At 47.3% G+C, this 17719-nt stretch overlaps 1 protein-coding gene across 2 annotated transcripts in view; it reads left to right on the forward strand.

Moving 5' to 3' along the window:
• The window catches only part of LOC147846617 (uncharacterized), a 30172-nt gene extending 12730 nt beyond the window's left edge, over positions 1-17442 (forward strand). Inside the window, exons 2-19 of one of the 2 annotated variants that reach the window (XM_088649533.1) lie at positions 159-434; positions 987-1262; positions 1815-2090; positions 2643-2918; positions 3471-3746; positions 4299-4574; positions 5127-5402; positions 5955-6230; positions 6783-7058; positions 7611-7886; positions 8439-8714; positions 9267-9542; positions 10095-10370; positions 10923-11198; positions 11751-12026; positions 12579-12854; positions 13409-13684; positions 14239-17442. In XM_088649533.1, the coding sequence (XP_088505659.1) occupies positions 159-434; positions 987-1262; positions 1815-2090; positions 2643-2918; positions 3471-3746; positions 4299-4574; positions 5127-5402; positions 5955-6230; positions 6783-7058; positions 7611-7886; positions 8439-8714; positions 9267-9542; positions 10095-10370; positions 10923-11198; positions 11751-12026; positions 12579-12854; positions 13409-13684; positions 14239-14549 (5003 nt within the window). In that variant the 3' untranslated portion in view covers positions 14550-17442. Of the gene's footprint in view, positions 1-158; positions 435-986; positions 1263-1814; positions 2091-2642; positions 2919-3470; positions 3747-4298; positions 4575-5126; positions 5403-5954; positions 6231-6782; positions 7059-7610; positions 7887-8438; positions 8715-9266; positions 9543-10094; positions 10371-10922; positions 11199-11750; positions 12027-12578; positions 12855-13408; positions 13961-14238 lie in introns of those variants that run through there. The other variant, XM_088649534.1, reaches the window with a different exon arrangement.
• Positions 17443-17719: the final 277 nt, after the last annotated feature.

A 17719-nucleotide genomic window follows, 5' to 3' on the forward strand; every position in this document is an offset into this window, starting at 1 on the left:
CTCTCTCTCTCTGTTTTCACACTTTCTCGATGTTTCGGTTTTTCTCGATGTTTCCCAAAACTGAATATCGGCACTTTGTGGTGCGTCATAAACTTAGCGTTACATTTTCTATTGTCTTGTTGTGTACTTTTTGACATCAATTTGTTAAATGCTCCGAGTTGGAGACTCATTTCCCCGACATCGATGGATCCGCCGGCGTTCCCGTCCGCAGCAGGCGAGGTGCAGAGCTGGAGGCACTGGCTGGGTTAGGGTGAAGAAAAATCCAGAGGTTGGACTGAGTCCATCCCCGGTTATGCACGGTCCATCGACATCAACTGCCCGCCACGCCCGCGGCGTCCGAGTCGGCCGAACGGATCCGAACGACATCGAGAAAGGCCAGCGTCAGCCCGCAACACAACTAAGTTGCTGTGAAAAAATTACCCACCAAGTTTTAGGTATGTGTGTAGCGCTAATTCAGTGTTTGGGTAGGGTTCGGGGTCTTAGGGTCCCTGGTCTTAGGGCTCTAGGCACTTGGGTTAAGTTTTTAGGTGTGAAAGGTCACCCGGGTTGGGTTTAGAGGTGTGTTGAAGAGTGCGGTCATTTTCTGTAAATAATAAAGTTTTGTCTTTGTGGACTTAATACATTTATTTTATTTTCCCCTGAGATTAAATAATGTGGCTCTCTCCCATTTGCGTTTTGAAATGGAGGCCCTAAATGTACTGCTCAAACCTTATCGCGACGTTTCGGAGTTTCTTTTCCTTCCTCAGGCTAGTTTGAGCAACTGAATGGCTGGAATACTTCACATCAGCTCATTTATATAGACTTCTCAGTGGGCGTGGCTTCCTAACACTCTCTCTCTCTGTTTTCACACTTTCTCGATGTTTCGGTTTTTCTCGATGTTTCCCAAAACTGAATATCGGCACTTTGTGGTGCGTCATAAACTTAGCGTTACATTTTCTATTGTCTTGTTGTGTACTTTTTGACATCAATTTGTTAAATGCTCCGAGTTGGAGACTCATTTCCCCGACATCGATGGATCCGCCGGCGTTCCCGTCCGCAGCAGGCGAGGTGCAGAGCTGGAGGCACTGGCTGGGTTAGGGTGAAGAAAAATCCAGAGGTTGGACTGAGTCCATCCCCGGTTATGCACGGTCCATCGACATCAACTGCCCGCCACGCCCGCGGCGTCCGAGTCGGCCGAACGGATCCGAACGACATCGAGAAAGGCCAGCGTCAGCCCGCAACACAACTAAGTTGCTGTGAAAAAATTACCCACCAAGTTTTAGGTATGTGTGTAGCGCTAATTCAGTGTTTGGGTAGGGTTCGGGGTCTTAGGGTCCCTGGTCTTAGGGCTCTAGGCACTTGGGTTAAGTTTTTAGGTGTGAAAGGTCACCCGGGTTGGGTTTAGAGGTGTGTTGAAGAGTGCGGTCATTTTCTGTAAATAATAAAGTTTTGTCTTTGTGGACTTAATACATTTATTTTATTTTCCCCTGAGATTAAATAATGTGGCTCTCTCCCATTTGCGTTTTGAAATGGAGGCCCTAAATGTACTGCTCAAACCTTATCGCGACGTTTCGGAGTTTCTTTTCCTTCCTCAGGCTAGTTTGAGCAACTGAATGGCTGGAATACTTCACATCAGCTCATTTATATAGACTTCTCAGTGGGCGTGGCTTCCTAACACTCTCTCTCTCTGTTTTCACACTTTCTCGATGTTTCGGTTTTTCTCGATGTTTCCCAAAACTGAATATCGGCACTTTGTGGTGCGTCATAAACTTAGCGTTACATTTTCTATTGTCTTGTTGTGTACTTTTTGACATCAATTTGTTAAATGCTCCGAGTTGGAGACTCATTTCCCCGACATCGATGGATCCGCCGGCGTTCCCGTCCGCAGCAGGCGAGGTGCAGAGCTGGAGGCACTGGCTGGGTTAGGGTGAAGAAAAATCCAGAGGTTGGACTGAGTCCATCCCCGGTTATGCACGGTCCATCGACATCAACTGCCCGCCACGCCCGCGGCGTCCGAGTCGGCCGAACGGATCCGAACGACATCGAGAAAGGCCAGCGTCAGCCCGCAACACAACTAAGTTGCTGTGAAAAAATTACCCACCAAGTTTTAGGTATGTGTGTAGCGCTAATTCAGTGTTTGGGTAGGGTTCGGGGTCTTAGGGTCCCTGGTCTTAGGGCTCTAGGCACTTGGGTTAAGTTTTTAGGTGTGAAAGGTCACCCGGGTTGGGTTTAGAGGTGTGTTGAAGAGTGCGGTCATTTTCTGTAAATAATAAAGTTTTGTCTTTGTGGACTTAATACATTTATTTTATTTTCCCCTGAGATTAAATAATGTGGCTCTCTCCCATTTGCGTTTTGAAATGGAGGCCCTAAATGTACTGCTCAAACCTTATCGCGACGTTTCGGAGTTTCTTTTCCTTCCTCAGGCTAGTTTGAGCAACTGAATGGCTGGAATACTTCACATCAGCTCATTTATATAGACTTCTCAGTGGGCGTGGCTTCCTAACACTCTCTCTCTCTGTTTTCACACTTTCTCGATGTTTCGGTTTTTCTCGATGTTTCCCAAAACTGAATATCGGCACTTTGTGGTGCGTCATAAACTTAGCGTTACATTTTCTATTGTCTTGTTGTGTACTTTTTGACATCAATTTGTTAAATGCTCCGAGTTGGAGACTCATTTCCCCGACATCGATGGATCCGCCGGCGTTCCCGTCCGCAGCAGGCGAGGTGCAGAGCTGGAGGCACTGGCTGGGTTAGGGTGAAGAAAAATCCAGAGGTTGGACTGAGTCCATCCCCGGTTATGCACGGTCCATCGACATCAACTGCCCGCCACGCCCGCGGCGTCCGAGTCGGCCGAACGGATCCGAACGACATCGAGAAAGGCCAGCGTCAGCCCGCAACACAACTAAGTTGCTGTGAAAAAATTACCCACCAAGTTTTAGGTATGTGTGTAGCGCTAATTCAGTGTTTGGGTAGGGTTCGGGGTCTTAGGGTCCCTGGTCTTAGGGCTCTAGGCACTTGGGTTAAGTTTTTAGGTGTGAAAGGTCACCCGGGTTGGGTTTAGAGGTGTGTTGAAGAGTGCGGTCATTTTCTGTAAATAATAAAGTTTTGTCTTTGTGGACTTAATACATTTATTTTATTTTCCCCTGAGATTAAATAATGTGGCTCTCTCCCATTTGCGTTTTGAAATGGAGGCCCTAAATGTACTGCTCAAACCTTATCGCGACGTTTCGGAGTTTCTTTTCCTTCCTCAGGCTAGTTTGAGCAACTGAATGGCTGGAATACTTCACATCAGCTCATTTATATAGACTTCTCAGTGGGCGTGGCTTCCTAACACTCTCTCTCTCTGTTTTCACACTTTCTCGATGTTTCGGTTTTTCTCGATGTTTCCCAAAACTGAATATCGGCACTTTGTGGTGCGTCATAAACTTAGCGTTACATTTTCTATTGTCTTGTTGTGTACTTTTTGACATCAATTTGTTAAATGCTCCGAGTTGGAGACTCATTTCCCCGACATCGATGGATCCGCCGGCGTTCCCGTCCGCAGCAGGCGAGGTGCAGAGCTGGAGGCACTGGCTGGGTTAGGGTGAAGAAAAATCCAGAGGTTGGACTGAGTCCATCCCCGGTTATGCACGGTCCATCGACATCAACTGCCCGCCACGCCCGCGGCGTCCGAGTCGGCCGAACGGATCCGAACGACATCGAGAAAGGCCAGCGTCAGCCCGCAACACAACTAAGTTGCTGTGAAAAAATTACCCACCAAGTTTTAGGTATGTGTGTAGCGCTAATTCAGTGTTTGGGTAGGGTTCGGGGTCTTAGGGTCCCTGGTCTTAGGGCTCTAGGCACTTGGGTTAAGTTTTTAGGTGTGAAAGGTCACCCGGGTTGGGTTTAGAGGTGTGTTGAAGAGTGCGGTCATTTTCTGTAAATAATAAAGTTTTGTCTTTGTGGACTTAATACATTTATTTTATTTTCCCCTGAGATTAAATAATGTGGCTCTCTCCCATTTGCGTTTTGAAATGGAGGCCCTAAATGTACTGCTCAAACCTTATCGCGACGTTTCGGAGTTTCTTTTCCTTCCTCAGGCTAGTTTGAGCAACTGAATGGCTGGAATACTTCACATCAGCTCATTTATATAGACTTCTCAGTGGGCGTGGCTTCCTAACACTCTCTCTCTCTGTTTTCACACTTTCTCGATGTTTCGGTTTTTCTCGATGTTTCCCAAAACTGAATATCGGCACTTTGTGGTGCGTCATAAACTTAGCGTTACATTTTCTATTGTCTTGTTGTGTACTTTTTGACATCAATTTGTTAAATGCTCCGAGTTGGAGACTCATTTCCCCGACATCGATGGATCCGCCGGCGTTCCCGTCCGCAGCAGGCGAGGTGCAGAGCTGGAGGCACTGGCTGGGTTAGGGTGAAGAAAAATCCAGAGGTTGGACTGAGTCCATCCCCGGTTATGCACGGTCCATCGACATCAACTGCCCGCCACGCCCGCGGCGTCCGAGTCGGCCGAACGGATCCGAACGACATCGAGAAAGGCCAGCGTCAGCCCGCAACACAACTAAGTTGCTGTGAAAAAATTACCCACCAAGTTTTAGGTATGTGTGTAGCGCTAATTCAGTGTTTGGGTAGGGTTCGGGGTCTTAGGGTCCCTGGTCTTAGGGCTCTAGGCACTTGGGTTAAGTTTTTAGGTGTGAAAGGTCACCCGGGTTGGGTTTAGAGGTGTGTTGAAGAGTGCGGTCATTTTCTGTAAATAATAAAGTTTTGTCTTTGTGGACTTAATACATTTATTTTATTTTCCCCTGAGATTAAATAATGTGGCTCTCTCCCATTTGCGTTTTGAAATGGAGGCCCTAAATGTACTGCTCAAACCTTATCGCGACGTTTCGGAGTTTCTTTTCCTTCCTCAGGCTAGTTTGAGCAACTGAATGGCTGGAATACTTCACATCAGCTCATTTATATAGACTTCTCAGTGGGCGTGGCTTCCTAACACTCTCTCTCTCTGTTTTCACACTTTCTCGATGTTTCGGTTTTTCTCGATGTTTCCCAAAACTGAATATCGGCACTTTGTGGTGCGTCATAAACTTAGCGTTACATTTTCTATTGTCTTGTTGTGTACTTTTTGACATCAATTTGTTAAATGCTCCGAGTTGGAGACTCATTTCCCCGACATCGATGGATCCGCCGGCGTTCCCGTCCGCAGCAGGCGAGGTGCAGAGCTGGAGGCACTGGCTGGGTTAGGGTGAAGAAAAATCCAGAGGTTGGACTGAGTCCATCCCCGGTTATGCACGGTCCATCGACATCAACTGCCCGCCACGCCCGCGGCGTCCGAGTCGGCCGAACGGATCCGAACGACATCGAGAAAGGCCAGCGTCAGCCCGCAACACAACTAAGTTGCTGTGAAAAAATTACCCACCAAGTTTTAGGTATGTGTGTAGCGCTAATTCAGTGTTTGGGTAGGGTTCGGGGTCTTAGGGTCCCTGGTCTTAGGGCTCTAGGCACTTGGGTTAAGTTTTTAGGTGTGAAAGGTCACCCGGGTTGGGTTTAGAGGTGTGTTGAAGAGTGCGGTCATTTTCTGTAAATAATAAAGTTTTGTCTTTGTGGACTTAATACATTTATTTTATTTTCCCCTGAGATTAAATAATGTGGCTCTCTCCCATTTGCGTTTTGAAATGGAGGCCCTAAATGTACTGCTCAAACCTTATCGCGACGTTTCGGAGTTTCTTTTCCTTCCTCAGGCTAGTTTGAGCAACTGAATGGCTGGAATACTTCACATCAGCTCATTTATATAGACTTCTCAGTGGGCGTGGCTTCCTAACACTCTCTCTCTCTGTTTTCACACTTTCTCGATGTTTCGGTTTTTCTCGATGTTTCCCAAAACTGAATATCGGCACTTTGTGGTGCGTCATAAACTTAGCGTTACATTTTCTATTGTCTTGTTGTGTACTTTTTGACATCAATTTGTTAAATGCTCCGAGTTGGAGACTCATTTCCCCGACATCGATGGATCCGCCGGCGTTCCCGTCCGCAGCAGGCGAGGTGCAGAGCTGGAGGCACTGGCTGGGTTAGGGTGAAGAAAAATCCAGAGGTTGGACTGAGTCCATCCCCGGTTATGCACGGTCCATCGACATCAACTGCCCGCCACGCCCGCGGCGTCCGAGTCGGCCGAACGGATCCGAACGACATCGAGAAAGGCCAGCGTCAGCCCGCAACACAACTAAGTTGCTGTGAAAAAATTACCCACCAAGTTTTAGGTATGTGTGTAGCGCTAATTCAGTGTTTGGGTAGGGTTCGGGGTCTTAGGGTCCCTGGTCTTAGGGCTCTAGGCACTTGGGTTAAGTTTTTAGGTGTGAAAGGTCACCCGGGTTGGGTTTAGAGGTGTGTTGAAGAGTGCGGTCATTTTCTGTAAATAATAAAGTTTTGTCTTTGTGGACTTAATACATTTATTTTATTTTCCCCTGAGATTAAATAATGTGGCTCTCTCCCATTTGCGTTTTGAAATGGAGGCCCTAAATGTACTGCTCAAACCTTATCGCGACGTTTCGGAGTTTCTTTTCCTTCCTCAGGCTAGTTTGAGCAACTGAATGGCTGGAATACTTCACATCAGCTCATTTATATAGACTTCTCAGTGGGCGTGGCTTCCTAACACTCTCTCTCTCTGTTTTCACACTTTCTCGATGTTTCGGTTTTTCTCGATGTTTCCCAAAACTGAATATCGGCACTTTGTGGTGCGTCATAAACTTAGCGTTACATTTTCTATTGTCTTGTTGTGTACTTTTTGACATCAATTTGTTAAATGCTCCGAGTTGGAGACTCATTTCCCCGACATCGATGGATCCGCCGGCGTTCCCGTCCGCAGCAGGCGAGGTGCAGAGCTGGAGGCACTGGCTGGGTTAGGGTGAAGAAAAATCCAGAGGTTGGACTGAGTCCATCCCCGGTTATGCACGGTCCATCGACATCAACTGCCCGCCACGCCCGCGGCGTCCGAGTCGGCCGAACGGATCCGAACGACATCGAGAAAGGCCAGCGTCAGCCCGCAACACAACTAAGTTGCTGTGAAAAAATTACCCACCAAGTTTTAGGTATGTGTGTAGCGCTAATTCAGTGTTTGGGTAGGGTTCGGGGTCTTAGGGTCCCTGGTCTTAGGGCTCTAGGCACTTGGGTTAAGTTTTTAGGTGTGAAAGGTCACCCGGGTTGGGTTTAGAGGTGTGTTGAAGAGTGCGGTCATTTTCTGTAAATAATAAAGTTTTGTCTTTGTGGACTTAATACATTTATTTTATTTTCCCCTGAGATTAAATAATGTGGCTCTCTCCCATTTGCGTTTTGAAATGGAGGCCCTAAATGTACTGCTCAAACCTTATCGCGACGTTTCGGAGTTTCTTTTCCTTCCTCAGGCTAGTTTGAGCAACTGAATGGCTGGAATACTTCACATCAGCTCATTTATATAGACTTCTCAGTGGGCGTGGCTTCCTAACACTCTCTCTCTCTGTTTTCACACTTTCTCGATGTTTCGGTTTTTCTCGATGTTTCCCAAAACTGAATATCGGCACTTTGTGGTGCGTCATAAACTTAGCGTTACATTTTCTATTGTCTTGTTGTGTACTTTTTGACATCAATTTGTTAAATGCTCCGAGTTGGAGACTCATTTCCCCGACATCGATGGATCCGCCGGCGTTCCCGTCCGCAGCAGGCGAGGTGCAGAGCTGGAGGCACTGGCTGGGTTAGGGTGAAGAAAAATCCAGAGGTTGGACTGAGTCCATCCCCGGTTATGCACGGTCCATCGACATCAACTGCCCGCCACGCCCGCGGCGTCCGAGTCGGCCGAACGGATCCGAACGACATCGAGAAAGGCCAGCGTCAGCCCGCAACACAACTAAGTTGCTGTGAAAAAATTACCCACCAAGTTTTAGGTATGTGTGTAGCGCTAATTCAGTGTTTGGGTAGGGTTCGGGGTCTTAGGGTCCCTGGTCTTAGGGCTCTAGGCACTTGGGTTAAGTTTTTAGGTGTGAAAGGTCACCCGGGTTGGGTTTAGAGGTGTGTTGAAGAGTGCGGTCATTTTCTGTAAATAATAAAGTTTTGTCTTTGTGGACTTAATACATTTATTTTATTTTCCCCTGAGATTAAATAATGTGGCTCTCTCCCATTTGCGTTTTGAAATGGAGGCCCTAAATGTACTGCTCAAACCTTATCGCGACGTTTCGGAGTTTCTTTTCCTTCCTCAGGCTAGTTTGAGCAACTGAATGGCTGGAATACTTCACATCAGCTCATTTATATAGACTTCTCAGTGGGCGTGGCTTCCTAACACTCTCTCTCTCTGTTTTCACACTTTCTCGATGTTTCGGTTTTTCTCGATGTTTCCCAAAACTGAATATCGGCACTTTGTGGTGCGTCATAAACTTAGCGTTACATTTTCTATTGTCTTGTTGTGTACTTTTTGACATCAATTTGTTAAATGCTCCGAGTTGGAGACTCATTTCCCCGACATCGATGGATCCGCCGGCGTTCCCGTCCGCAGCAGGCGAGGTGCAGAGCTGGAGGCACTGGCTGGGTTAGGGTGAAGAAAAATCCAGAGGTTGGACTGAGTCCATCCCCGGTTATGCACGGTCCATCGACATCAACTGCCCGCCACGCCCGCGGCGTCCGAGTCGGCCGAACGGATCCGAACGACATCGAGAAAGGCCAGCGTCAGCCCGCAACACAACTAAGTTGCTGTGAAAAAATTACCCACCAAGTTTTAGGTATGTGTGTAGCGCTAATTCAGTGTTTGGGTAGGGTTCGGGGTCTTAGGGTCCCTGGTCTTAGGGCTCTAGGCACTTGGGTTAAGTTTTTAGGTGTGAAAGGTCACCCGGGTTGGGTTTAGAGGTGTGTTGAAGAGTGCGGTCATTTTCTGTAAATAATAAAGTTTTGTCTTTGTGGACTTAATACATTTATTTTATTTTCCCCTGAGATTAAATAATGTGGCTCTCTCCCATTTGCGTTTTGAAATGGAGGCCCTAAATGTACTGCTCAAACCTTATCGCGACGTTTCGGAGTTTCTTTTCCTTCCTCAGGCTAGTTTGAGCAACTGAATGGCTGGAATACTTCACATCAGCTCATTTATATAGACTTCTCAGTGGGCGTGGCTTCCTAACACTCTCTCTCTCTGTTTTCACACTTTCTCGATGTTTCGGTTTTTCTCGATGTTTCCCAAAACTGAATATCGGCACTTTGTGGTGCGTCATAAACTTAGCGTTACATTTTCTATTGTCTTGTTGTGTACTTTTTGACATCAATTTGTTAAATGCTCCGAGTTGGAGACTCATTTCCCCGACATCGATGGATCCGCCGGCGTTCCCGTCCGCAGCAGGCGAGGTGCAGAGCTGGAGGCACTGGCTGGGTTAGGGTGAAGAAAAATCCAGAGGTTGGACTGAGTCCATCCCCGGTTATGCACGGTCCATCGACATCAACTGCCCGCCACGCCCGCGGCGTCCGAGTCGGCCGAACGGATCCGAACGACATCGAGAAAGGCCAGCGTCAGCCCGCAACACAACTAAGTTGCTGTGAAAAAATTACCCACCAAGTTTTAGGTATGTGTGTAGCGCTAATTCAGTGTTTGGGTAGGGTTCGGGGTCTTAGGGTCCCTGGTCTTAGGGCTCTAGGCACTTGGGTTAAGTTTTTAGGTGTGAAAGGTCACCCGGGTTGGGTTTAGAGGTGTGTTGAAGAGTGCGGTCATTTTCTGTAAATAATAAAGTTTTGTCTTTGTGGACTTAATACATTTATTTTATTTTCCCCTGAGATTAAATAATGTGGCTCTCTCCCATTTGCGTTTTGAAATGGAGGCCCTAAATGTACTGCTCAAACCTTATCGCGACGTTTCGGAGTTTCTTTTCCTTCCTCAGGCTAGTTTGAGCAACTGAATGGCTGGAATACTTCACATCAGCTCATTTATATAGACTTCTCAGTGGGCGTGGCTTCCTAACACTCTCTCTCTCTGTTTTCACACTTTCTCGATGTTTCGGTTTTTCTCGATGTTTCCCAAAACTGAATATCGGCACTTTGTGGTGCGTCATAAACTTAGCGTTACATTTTCTATTGTCTTGTTGTGTACTTTTTGACATCAATTTGTTAAATGCTCCGAGTTGGAGACTCATTTCCCCGACATCGATGGATCCGCCGGCGTTCCCGTCCGCAGCAGGCGAGGTGCAGAGCTGGAGGCACTGGCTGGGTTAGGGTGAAGAAAAATCCAGAGGTTGGACTGAGTCCATCCCCGGTTATGCACGGTCCATCGACATCAACTGCCCGCCACGCCCGCGGCGTCCGAGTCGGCCGAACGGATCCGAACGACATCGAGAAAGGCCAGCGTCAGCCCGCAACACAACTAAGTTGCTGTGAAAAAATTACCCACCAAGTTTTAGGTATGTGTGTAGCGCTAATTCAGTGTTTGGGTAGGGTTCGGGGTCTTAGGGTCCCTGGTCTTAGGGCTCTAGGCACTTGGGTTAAGTTTTTAGGTGTGAAAGGTCACCCGGGTTGGGTTTAGAGGTGTGTTGAAGAGTGCGGTCATTTTCTGTAAATAATAAAGTTTTGTCTTTGTGGACTTAATACATTTATTTTATTTTCCCCTGAGATTAAATAATGTGGCTCTCTCCCATTTGCGTTTTGAAATGGAGGCCCTAAATGTACTGCTCAAACCTTATCGCGACGTTTCGGAGTTTCTTTTCCTTCCTCAGGCTAGTTTGAGCAACTGAATGGCTGGAATACTTCACATCAGCTCATTTATATAGACTTCTCAGTGGGCGTGGCTTCCTAACACTCTCTCTCTCTGTTTTCACACTTTCTCGATGTTTCGGTTTTTCTCGATGTTTCCCAAAACTGAATATCGGCACTTTGTGGTGCGTCATAAACTTAGCGTTACATTTTCTATTGTCTTGTTGTGTACTTTTTGACATCAATTTGTTAAATGCTCCGAGTTGGAGACTCATTTCCCCGACATCGATGGATCCGCCGGCGTTCCCGTCCGCAGCAGGCGAGGTGCAGAGCTGGAGGCACTGGCTGGGTTAGGGTGAAGAAAAATCCAGAGGTTGGACTGAGTCCATCCCCGGTTATGCACGGTCCATCGACATCAACTGCCCGCCACGCCCGCGGCGTCCGAGTCGGCCGAACGGATCCGAACGACATCGAGAAAGGCCAGCGTCAGCCCGCAACACAACTAAGTTGCTGTGAAAAAATTACCCACCAAGTTTTAGGTATGTGTGTAGCGCTAATTCAGTGTTTGGGTAGGGTTCGGGGTCTTAGGGTCCCTGGTCTTAGGGCTCTAGGCACTTGGGTTAAGTTTTTAGGTGTGAAAGGTCACCCGGGTTGGGTTTAGAGGTGTGTTGAAGAGTGCGGTCATTTTCTGTAAATAATAAAGTTTTGTCTTTGTGGACTTAATACATTTATTTTATTTTCCCCTGAGATTAAATAATGTGGCTCTCTCCCATTTGCGTTTTGAAATGGAGGCCCTAAATGTACTGCTCAAACCTTATCGCGACGTTTCGGAGTTTCTTTTCCTTCCTCAGGCTAGTTTGAGCAACTGAATGGCTGGAATACTTCACATCAGCTCATTTATATAGACTTCTCAGTGGGCGTGGCTTCCTAACACTCTCTCTCTCTGTTTTCACACTTTCTCGATGTTTCGGTTTTTCTCGATGTTTCCCAAAACTGAATATCGGCACTTTGTGGTGCGTCATAAACTTAGCGTTACATTTTCTATTGTCTTGTTGTGTACTTTTTGACATCAATTTGTTAAATGCTCCGAGTTGGAGACTCATTTCCCCGACATCGATGGATCCGCCGGCGTTCCCGTCCGCAGCAGGCGAGGTGCAGAGCTGGAGGCACTGGCTGGGTTAGGGTGAAGAAAAATCCAGAGGTTGGACTGAGTCCATCCCCGGTTATGCACGGTCCATCGACATCAACTGCCCGCCACGCCCGCGGCGTCCGAGTCGGCCGAACGGATCCGAACGACATCGAGAAAGGCCAGCGTCAGCCCGCAACACAACTAAGTTGCTGTGAAAAAATTACCCACCAAGTTTTAGGTATGTGTGTAGCGCTAATTCAGTGTTTGGGTAGGGTTCGGGGTCTTAGGGTCCCTGGTCTTAGGGCTCTAGGCACTTGGGTTAAGTTTTTAGGTGTGAAAGGTCACCCGGGTTGGGTTTAGAGGTGTGTTGAAGAGTGCGGTCATTTTCTGTAAATAATAAAGTTTTGTCTTTGTGGACTTAATACATTTATTTTATTTTCCCCTGAGATTAAATAATGTGGCTCTCTCCCATTTGCGTTTTGAAATGGAGGCCCTAAATGTACTGCTCAAACCTTATCGCGACGTTTCGGAGTTTCTTTTCCTTCCTCAGGCTAGTTTGAGCAACTGAATGGCTGGAATACTTCACATCAGCTCATTTATATAGACTTCTCAGTGGGCGTGGCTTCCTAACACTCTCTCTCTCTGTTTTCACACTTTCTCGATGTTTCGGTTTTTCTCGATGTTTCCCAAAACTGAATATCGGCACTTTGTGGTGCGTCATAAACTTAGCGTTACATTTTCTATTGTCTTGTTGTGTACTTTTTGACATCAATTTGTTAAATGCTCCGAGTTGGAGACTCATTTCCCCGACATCGATGGATCCGCCGGCGTTCCCGTCCGCAGCAGGCGAGGTGCAGAGCTGGAGGCACTGGCTGGGTTAGGGTGAAGAAAAATCCAGAGGTTGGACTGAGTCCATCCCCGGTTATGCACGGTCCATCGACATCAACTGCCCGCCACGCCCGCGGCGTCCGGGTCGGCCGAACGGATCCGAACGACATCGAGAAAGGCCAGCGTCAGCCCGCAACACAACCAAATTGCTGTGAAAAAATTACCCACCTAGTTTTAGGTATGTGTACAGCGCTAATTCAGCATTTGGGGTAGGGTTCGGGGTCTTAGGGTCCCTGATCTTAGGGCTCTAGGCACTTGGGTTAAGTTTTAGGTGTGAAAGGTCACCCGGGTTGGGTTTAGAGGTGTGTTGAAGAGTGCAGTCGATGTTTGTAAATAATAAAGTTTTGTTTTTGTGGACTTAATACATTTATTTTACTTCCCCATGAGATTAAATAATGCGGCTCTCTCCCATTTGCGTTTTGAAATGGAGGCACTAAATATACTGCTCAAACCTGATCGCGACGTTTCGGAGTTTCTTTTCCTTCCTCAGGCTAGTTTGAGCAACTGAATGGCTGGAATACTTCACATCAGCTCATTTATATAGACTTCTCAGTGGGCGTGGCTTCCTAACACTCTCTCTCTCTCTGTTTTCACACTTTCTCGATGTTTCGATTTTTCTCGATGTTTCCCAAAACTGAATATCGGCACTTTGTGGTGCGTCATAAACTTAGCGTTATACTTTCTGCTGTCCTGTTGTGTACTTTTTGACACCAATTTATTAAATGTTCCAAGCTGGAGACTCATTTCCCCGACATCGATGGATCCGCCGGCGTTCCCGTCCGCAGCAGGCGAGGTGCAGAGCTGGAGGCACTGGCTGGGTTAGGGTGAAGAAAAATCCAGAGGTTGGACTGAGTCCATCCCCGGTTATGCACGGTCCATCGACATCAACTGCCCGCCACGCCCGCGGCGTCCGGGTCGGCCGAACGGATCCGAACGACATCGAGAAAGGCCAGCGTCAGCCCGCAACACAACCAAATTGCTGTGAAAAAATTACCCACCTAGTTTTAGGTATGTGTACAGCGCTAATTCAGCATTTGGGGTAGGGTTCGGGGTCTTAGGGTCCCTGATCTTAGGGCTCTAGGCACTTGGGTTAAGTTTTAGGTGTGAAAGGTCACCCGGGTTGGGTTTAGAGGTGTGTTGAAGAGTGCAGTCGATGTTTGTAAATAATAAAGTTTTGTTTTTGTGGACTTAATACATTTATTTTACTTCCCCATGAGATTAAATAATGCGGCTCTCTCCCATTTGCGTTTTGAAATGGAGGCACTAAATATACTGCTCAAACCTGATCGCGACGTTTCGGAGTTTCTTTTCCTTCCTCAGGCTAGTTTGAGCAACTGAATGGCTGGAATACTTCACATCAGCTCATTTATATAGACTTCTCAGTGGGCGTGGCTTCCTAACACTCTCTCTCTCTCTGTTTTCACACTTTCTCGATGTTTCGATTTTTCTCGATGTTTCCCAAAACTGAATATCGGCACTTTGTGGTGCGTCATAAACTTAGCGTTATACTTTCTGCTGTCCTGTTGTGTACTTTTTGACACCAATTTATTAAATGTTCCAAGTTGGAGACTCATTTCCCCGACATCGATGGATCCGCCGGCGTTCCCGTCCGCAGCAGGCGAGGTGCAGAGCTGGAGGCACTGGCTGGGTTAGGGTGAGAAAAAATCCAGAGGTTGGACTGGGTCCATCCCCGGTTATGCACGGTCCATCGACATCAACTGCCCGCCACGCCCGCGGCGTCCGGGTCGGCCGAACGGATCCGAACGACATCGAGAAAGGCCAGCGTCAGCCCGCAACCCAACTAAATTGTCGTGAAAAAATTACCCACCAAGTTTTAGGTATGTGTATAGCGCTAATTCAGCATTTGGGGTAGGGTTCGGGGTCTTAGGGTCCCTGCTCTTAGGGCTCTAGGCACTTGGGTTAAGTTTTAGGTGTGAAAGGTCACCCGGGTTGGGTTTAGAGGTGTGTTGAAGAGTGCAGTCGATGTTTGTAAATAATAAAGTTTTGTTTTTGTGGACTTAATACATTTATTTTACTTTCCCATGAGATTAAATATTGCGGCTCTCTCCCATTTGCGTTTTGAAATGGAGGCACTAAATATACTGCTCAAACCTGATCGCGACGTTTCGGAGTTTCTTTTCCTTCCTCAGGCTAGTTTGAGCAACTGAATGGCTGGAATACTTCACATCAGCTCATTTATATAGACTTCTCAGTGGGCGTGGCTTCCTAACACTCTCTCTCTCTGTTTTCACACTTTCTCGATGTTCCGATTTTTCTCGATGTTTCCCAAAACTGAATATCGGCACTTTGTGGTGCGTCATAAACTTAGCGTTATACTTTCTGCTGTCCTGTTGTGTACTTTTTGACACCAATTTATTAAATGTTCCAAGTTGGAGACTCATTTCCCCGACATCGATGGATCCGCCGGCGTTCCCGTCCGCAGCAGGCGAGGTGCAGAGCTGGAGGCACTGGCTGGGTTAGGGTGAGAAAAAATCCAGAGGTTGGACTGGGTCCATCCCCGGTTATGCACGGTCCATCGACATCAACTGCCCGCCACGCCCGCGGCGTCCGGGTCGGCCGAACGGATCCGAACGACATCGAGAAAGGCCAGCGTCAGCCCGCAACCCAACTAAATTGTCGTGAAAAAATTACCCACCAAGTTTTAGGTATGTGTATAGCGCTAATTCAGCATTTGGGGTAGGGTTCGGGGTCTTAGGGTCCCTGCTCTTAGGGCTCTAGGCACTTGGGTTAAGTTTTAGGTGTGAAAGGTCACCCGGGTTGGGTTTAGAGGTGTGTTGAAGAGTGCAGTCGATGTTTGTAAATAATAAAGTTTTGTTTTTGTGGACTTAATACATTTATTTTACTTTCCCATGAGATTAAATATTGCGGCTCTCTCCCATTTGCGTTTTGAAATGGAGGCACTAAATATACTGCTCAAACCTGATCGCGACGTTTCGGAGTTTCTTTTCCTTCCTCAGGCTAGTTTGAGCAACTGAATGGCTGGAATACTTCACATCAGCTCATTTATATAGACTTCTCAGTGGGCGTGGCTTCCTAACACTCTCTCTCTCTGTTTTCACACTTTCTCGATGTTCCGATTTTTCTCGATGTTTCCCAAAACTGAATATCGGCACTTTGTGGTGCGTCATAAACTTAGCGTTATACTTTCTGCTGTCCTGTTGTGTACTTTTTGACACCAATTTATTAAATGTTCCAAGTTGGAGACTCATTTCCCCGACATCGATGGATCCGCCGGCGTTCCCGTCCGCAGCAGGCGAGGTGCAGAGCTGGAGGCACTGGCTGGGTTAGGGTGAGAAAAAATCCAGAGGTTGGACTGGGTCCATCCCCGGTTATGCACGGTCCATCGACATCAACTGCCCGCCACGCCCGCGGCGTCCGGGTCGGCCGAACGGATCCGAACGACATCGAGAAAGGCCAGCGTCAGCCCGCAACCCAACTAAATTGTCGTGAAAAAATTACCCACCAAGTTTTAGGTATGTGTATAGCGCTAATTCAGCATTTGGGGTAGGGTTCGGGGTCTTAGGGTCCCTGCTCTTAGGGCTCTAGGCACTTGGGTTAAGTTTTAGGTGTGAAAGGTCACCCGGGTTGGGTTTAGAGGTGTGTTGAAGAGTGCAGTCGATGTTTGTAAATAATAAAGTTTTGTTTTTGTGGACTTAATACATTTATTTTACTTTCCCATGAGATTAAATATTGCGGCTCTCTCCCATTTGCGTTTTGAAATGGAGGCACTAAATATACTGCTCAAACCTGATCGCGACGTTTCGGAGTTTCTTTTCCTTCCTCAGGCTAGTTTGAGCAACTGAATGGCTGGAATACTTCACATCAGCTCATTTATATAGACTTCTCAGTGGGCGTGGCTTCCTAACACTCTCTCTCTCTGTTTTCACACTTTCTCGATGTTCCGATTTTTCTCGATGTTTCCCAAAACTGAATATCGGCACTTTGTGGTGCGTCATAAACTTAGCGTTATACTTTCTGCTGTCCTGTTGTGTACTTTTTGACACCAATTTATTAAATGTTCCAAGTTGGAGACTCATTTCCCCGACATCGATGGATCCGCCGGCGTTCCCGTCCGCAGCAGGCGAGGTGCAGAGCTGGAGGCACTGGCTGGGTTAGGGTGAGAAAAAATCCAGAGGTTGGACTGGGTCCATCCCCGGTTATGCACGGTCCATCGACATCAACTGCCCGCCACGCCCGCGGCGTCCGGGTCGGCCGAACGGATCCGAACGACATCGAGAAAGGCCAGCGTCAGCCCGCAACCCAACTAAATTGTCGTGAAAAAATTACCCACCAAGTTTTAGGTATGTGTATAGCGCTAATTCAGCATTTGGGGTAGGGTTCGGGGTCTTAGGGTCCCTGCTCTTAGGGCTCTAGGCACTTGGGTTAAGTTTTAGGTGTGAAAGGTCACCCGGGTTGGGTTTAGAGGTGTGTTGAAGAGTGCAGTCGATGTTTGTAAATAATAAAGTTTTGTTTTTGTGGACTTAATACATTTATTTTACTTTCCCATGAGATTAAATATTGCGGCTCTCTCCCATTTGCGTTTTGAAATGGAGGCACTAAATATACTGCTCAAACCTGATCGCGACGTTTCGGAGTTTCTTTTCCTTCCTCAGGCTAGTTTGAGCAACTGAATGGCTGGAATACTTCACATCAGCTCATTTATATAGACTTCTCAGTGGGCGTGGCTTCCTAACACTCTCTCTCTCTGTTTTCACACTTTCTCGATGTTCCGATTTTTCTCGATGTTTCCCAAAACTGAATATCGGCACTTTGTGGTGCGTCATAAACTTAGCGTTATACTTTCTGCTGTCCTGTTGTGTACTTTTTGACACCAATTTATTAAATGTTCCAAGTTGGAGACTCATTTCCCCGACATCGATGGATCCGCCGGCGTTCCCGTCCGCAGCAGGCGAGGTGCAGAGCTGGAGGCACTGGCTGGGTTAGGGTGAGAAAAAATCCAGAGGTTGGACTGGGTCCATCCCCGGTTATGCACGGTCCATCGACATCAACTGCCCGCCACGC

Source organism: Danio rerio, chromosome 2 (assembly GCF_052040795.2).
Source record: "Danio rerio strain M-AB ecotype USA chromosome 2, GRCz13ab, whole genome shotgun sequence".
NCBI lineage: Eukaryota > Metazoa > Chordata > Actinopteri > Cypriniformes > Danionidae > Danio > Danio rerio.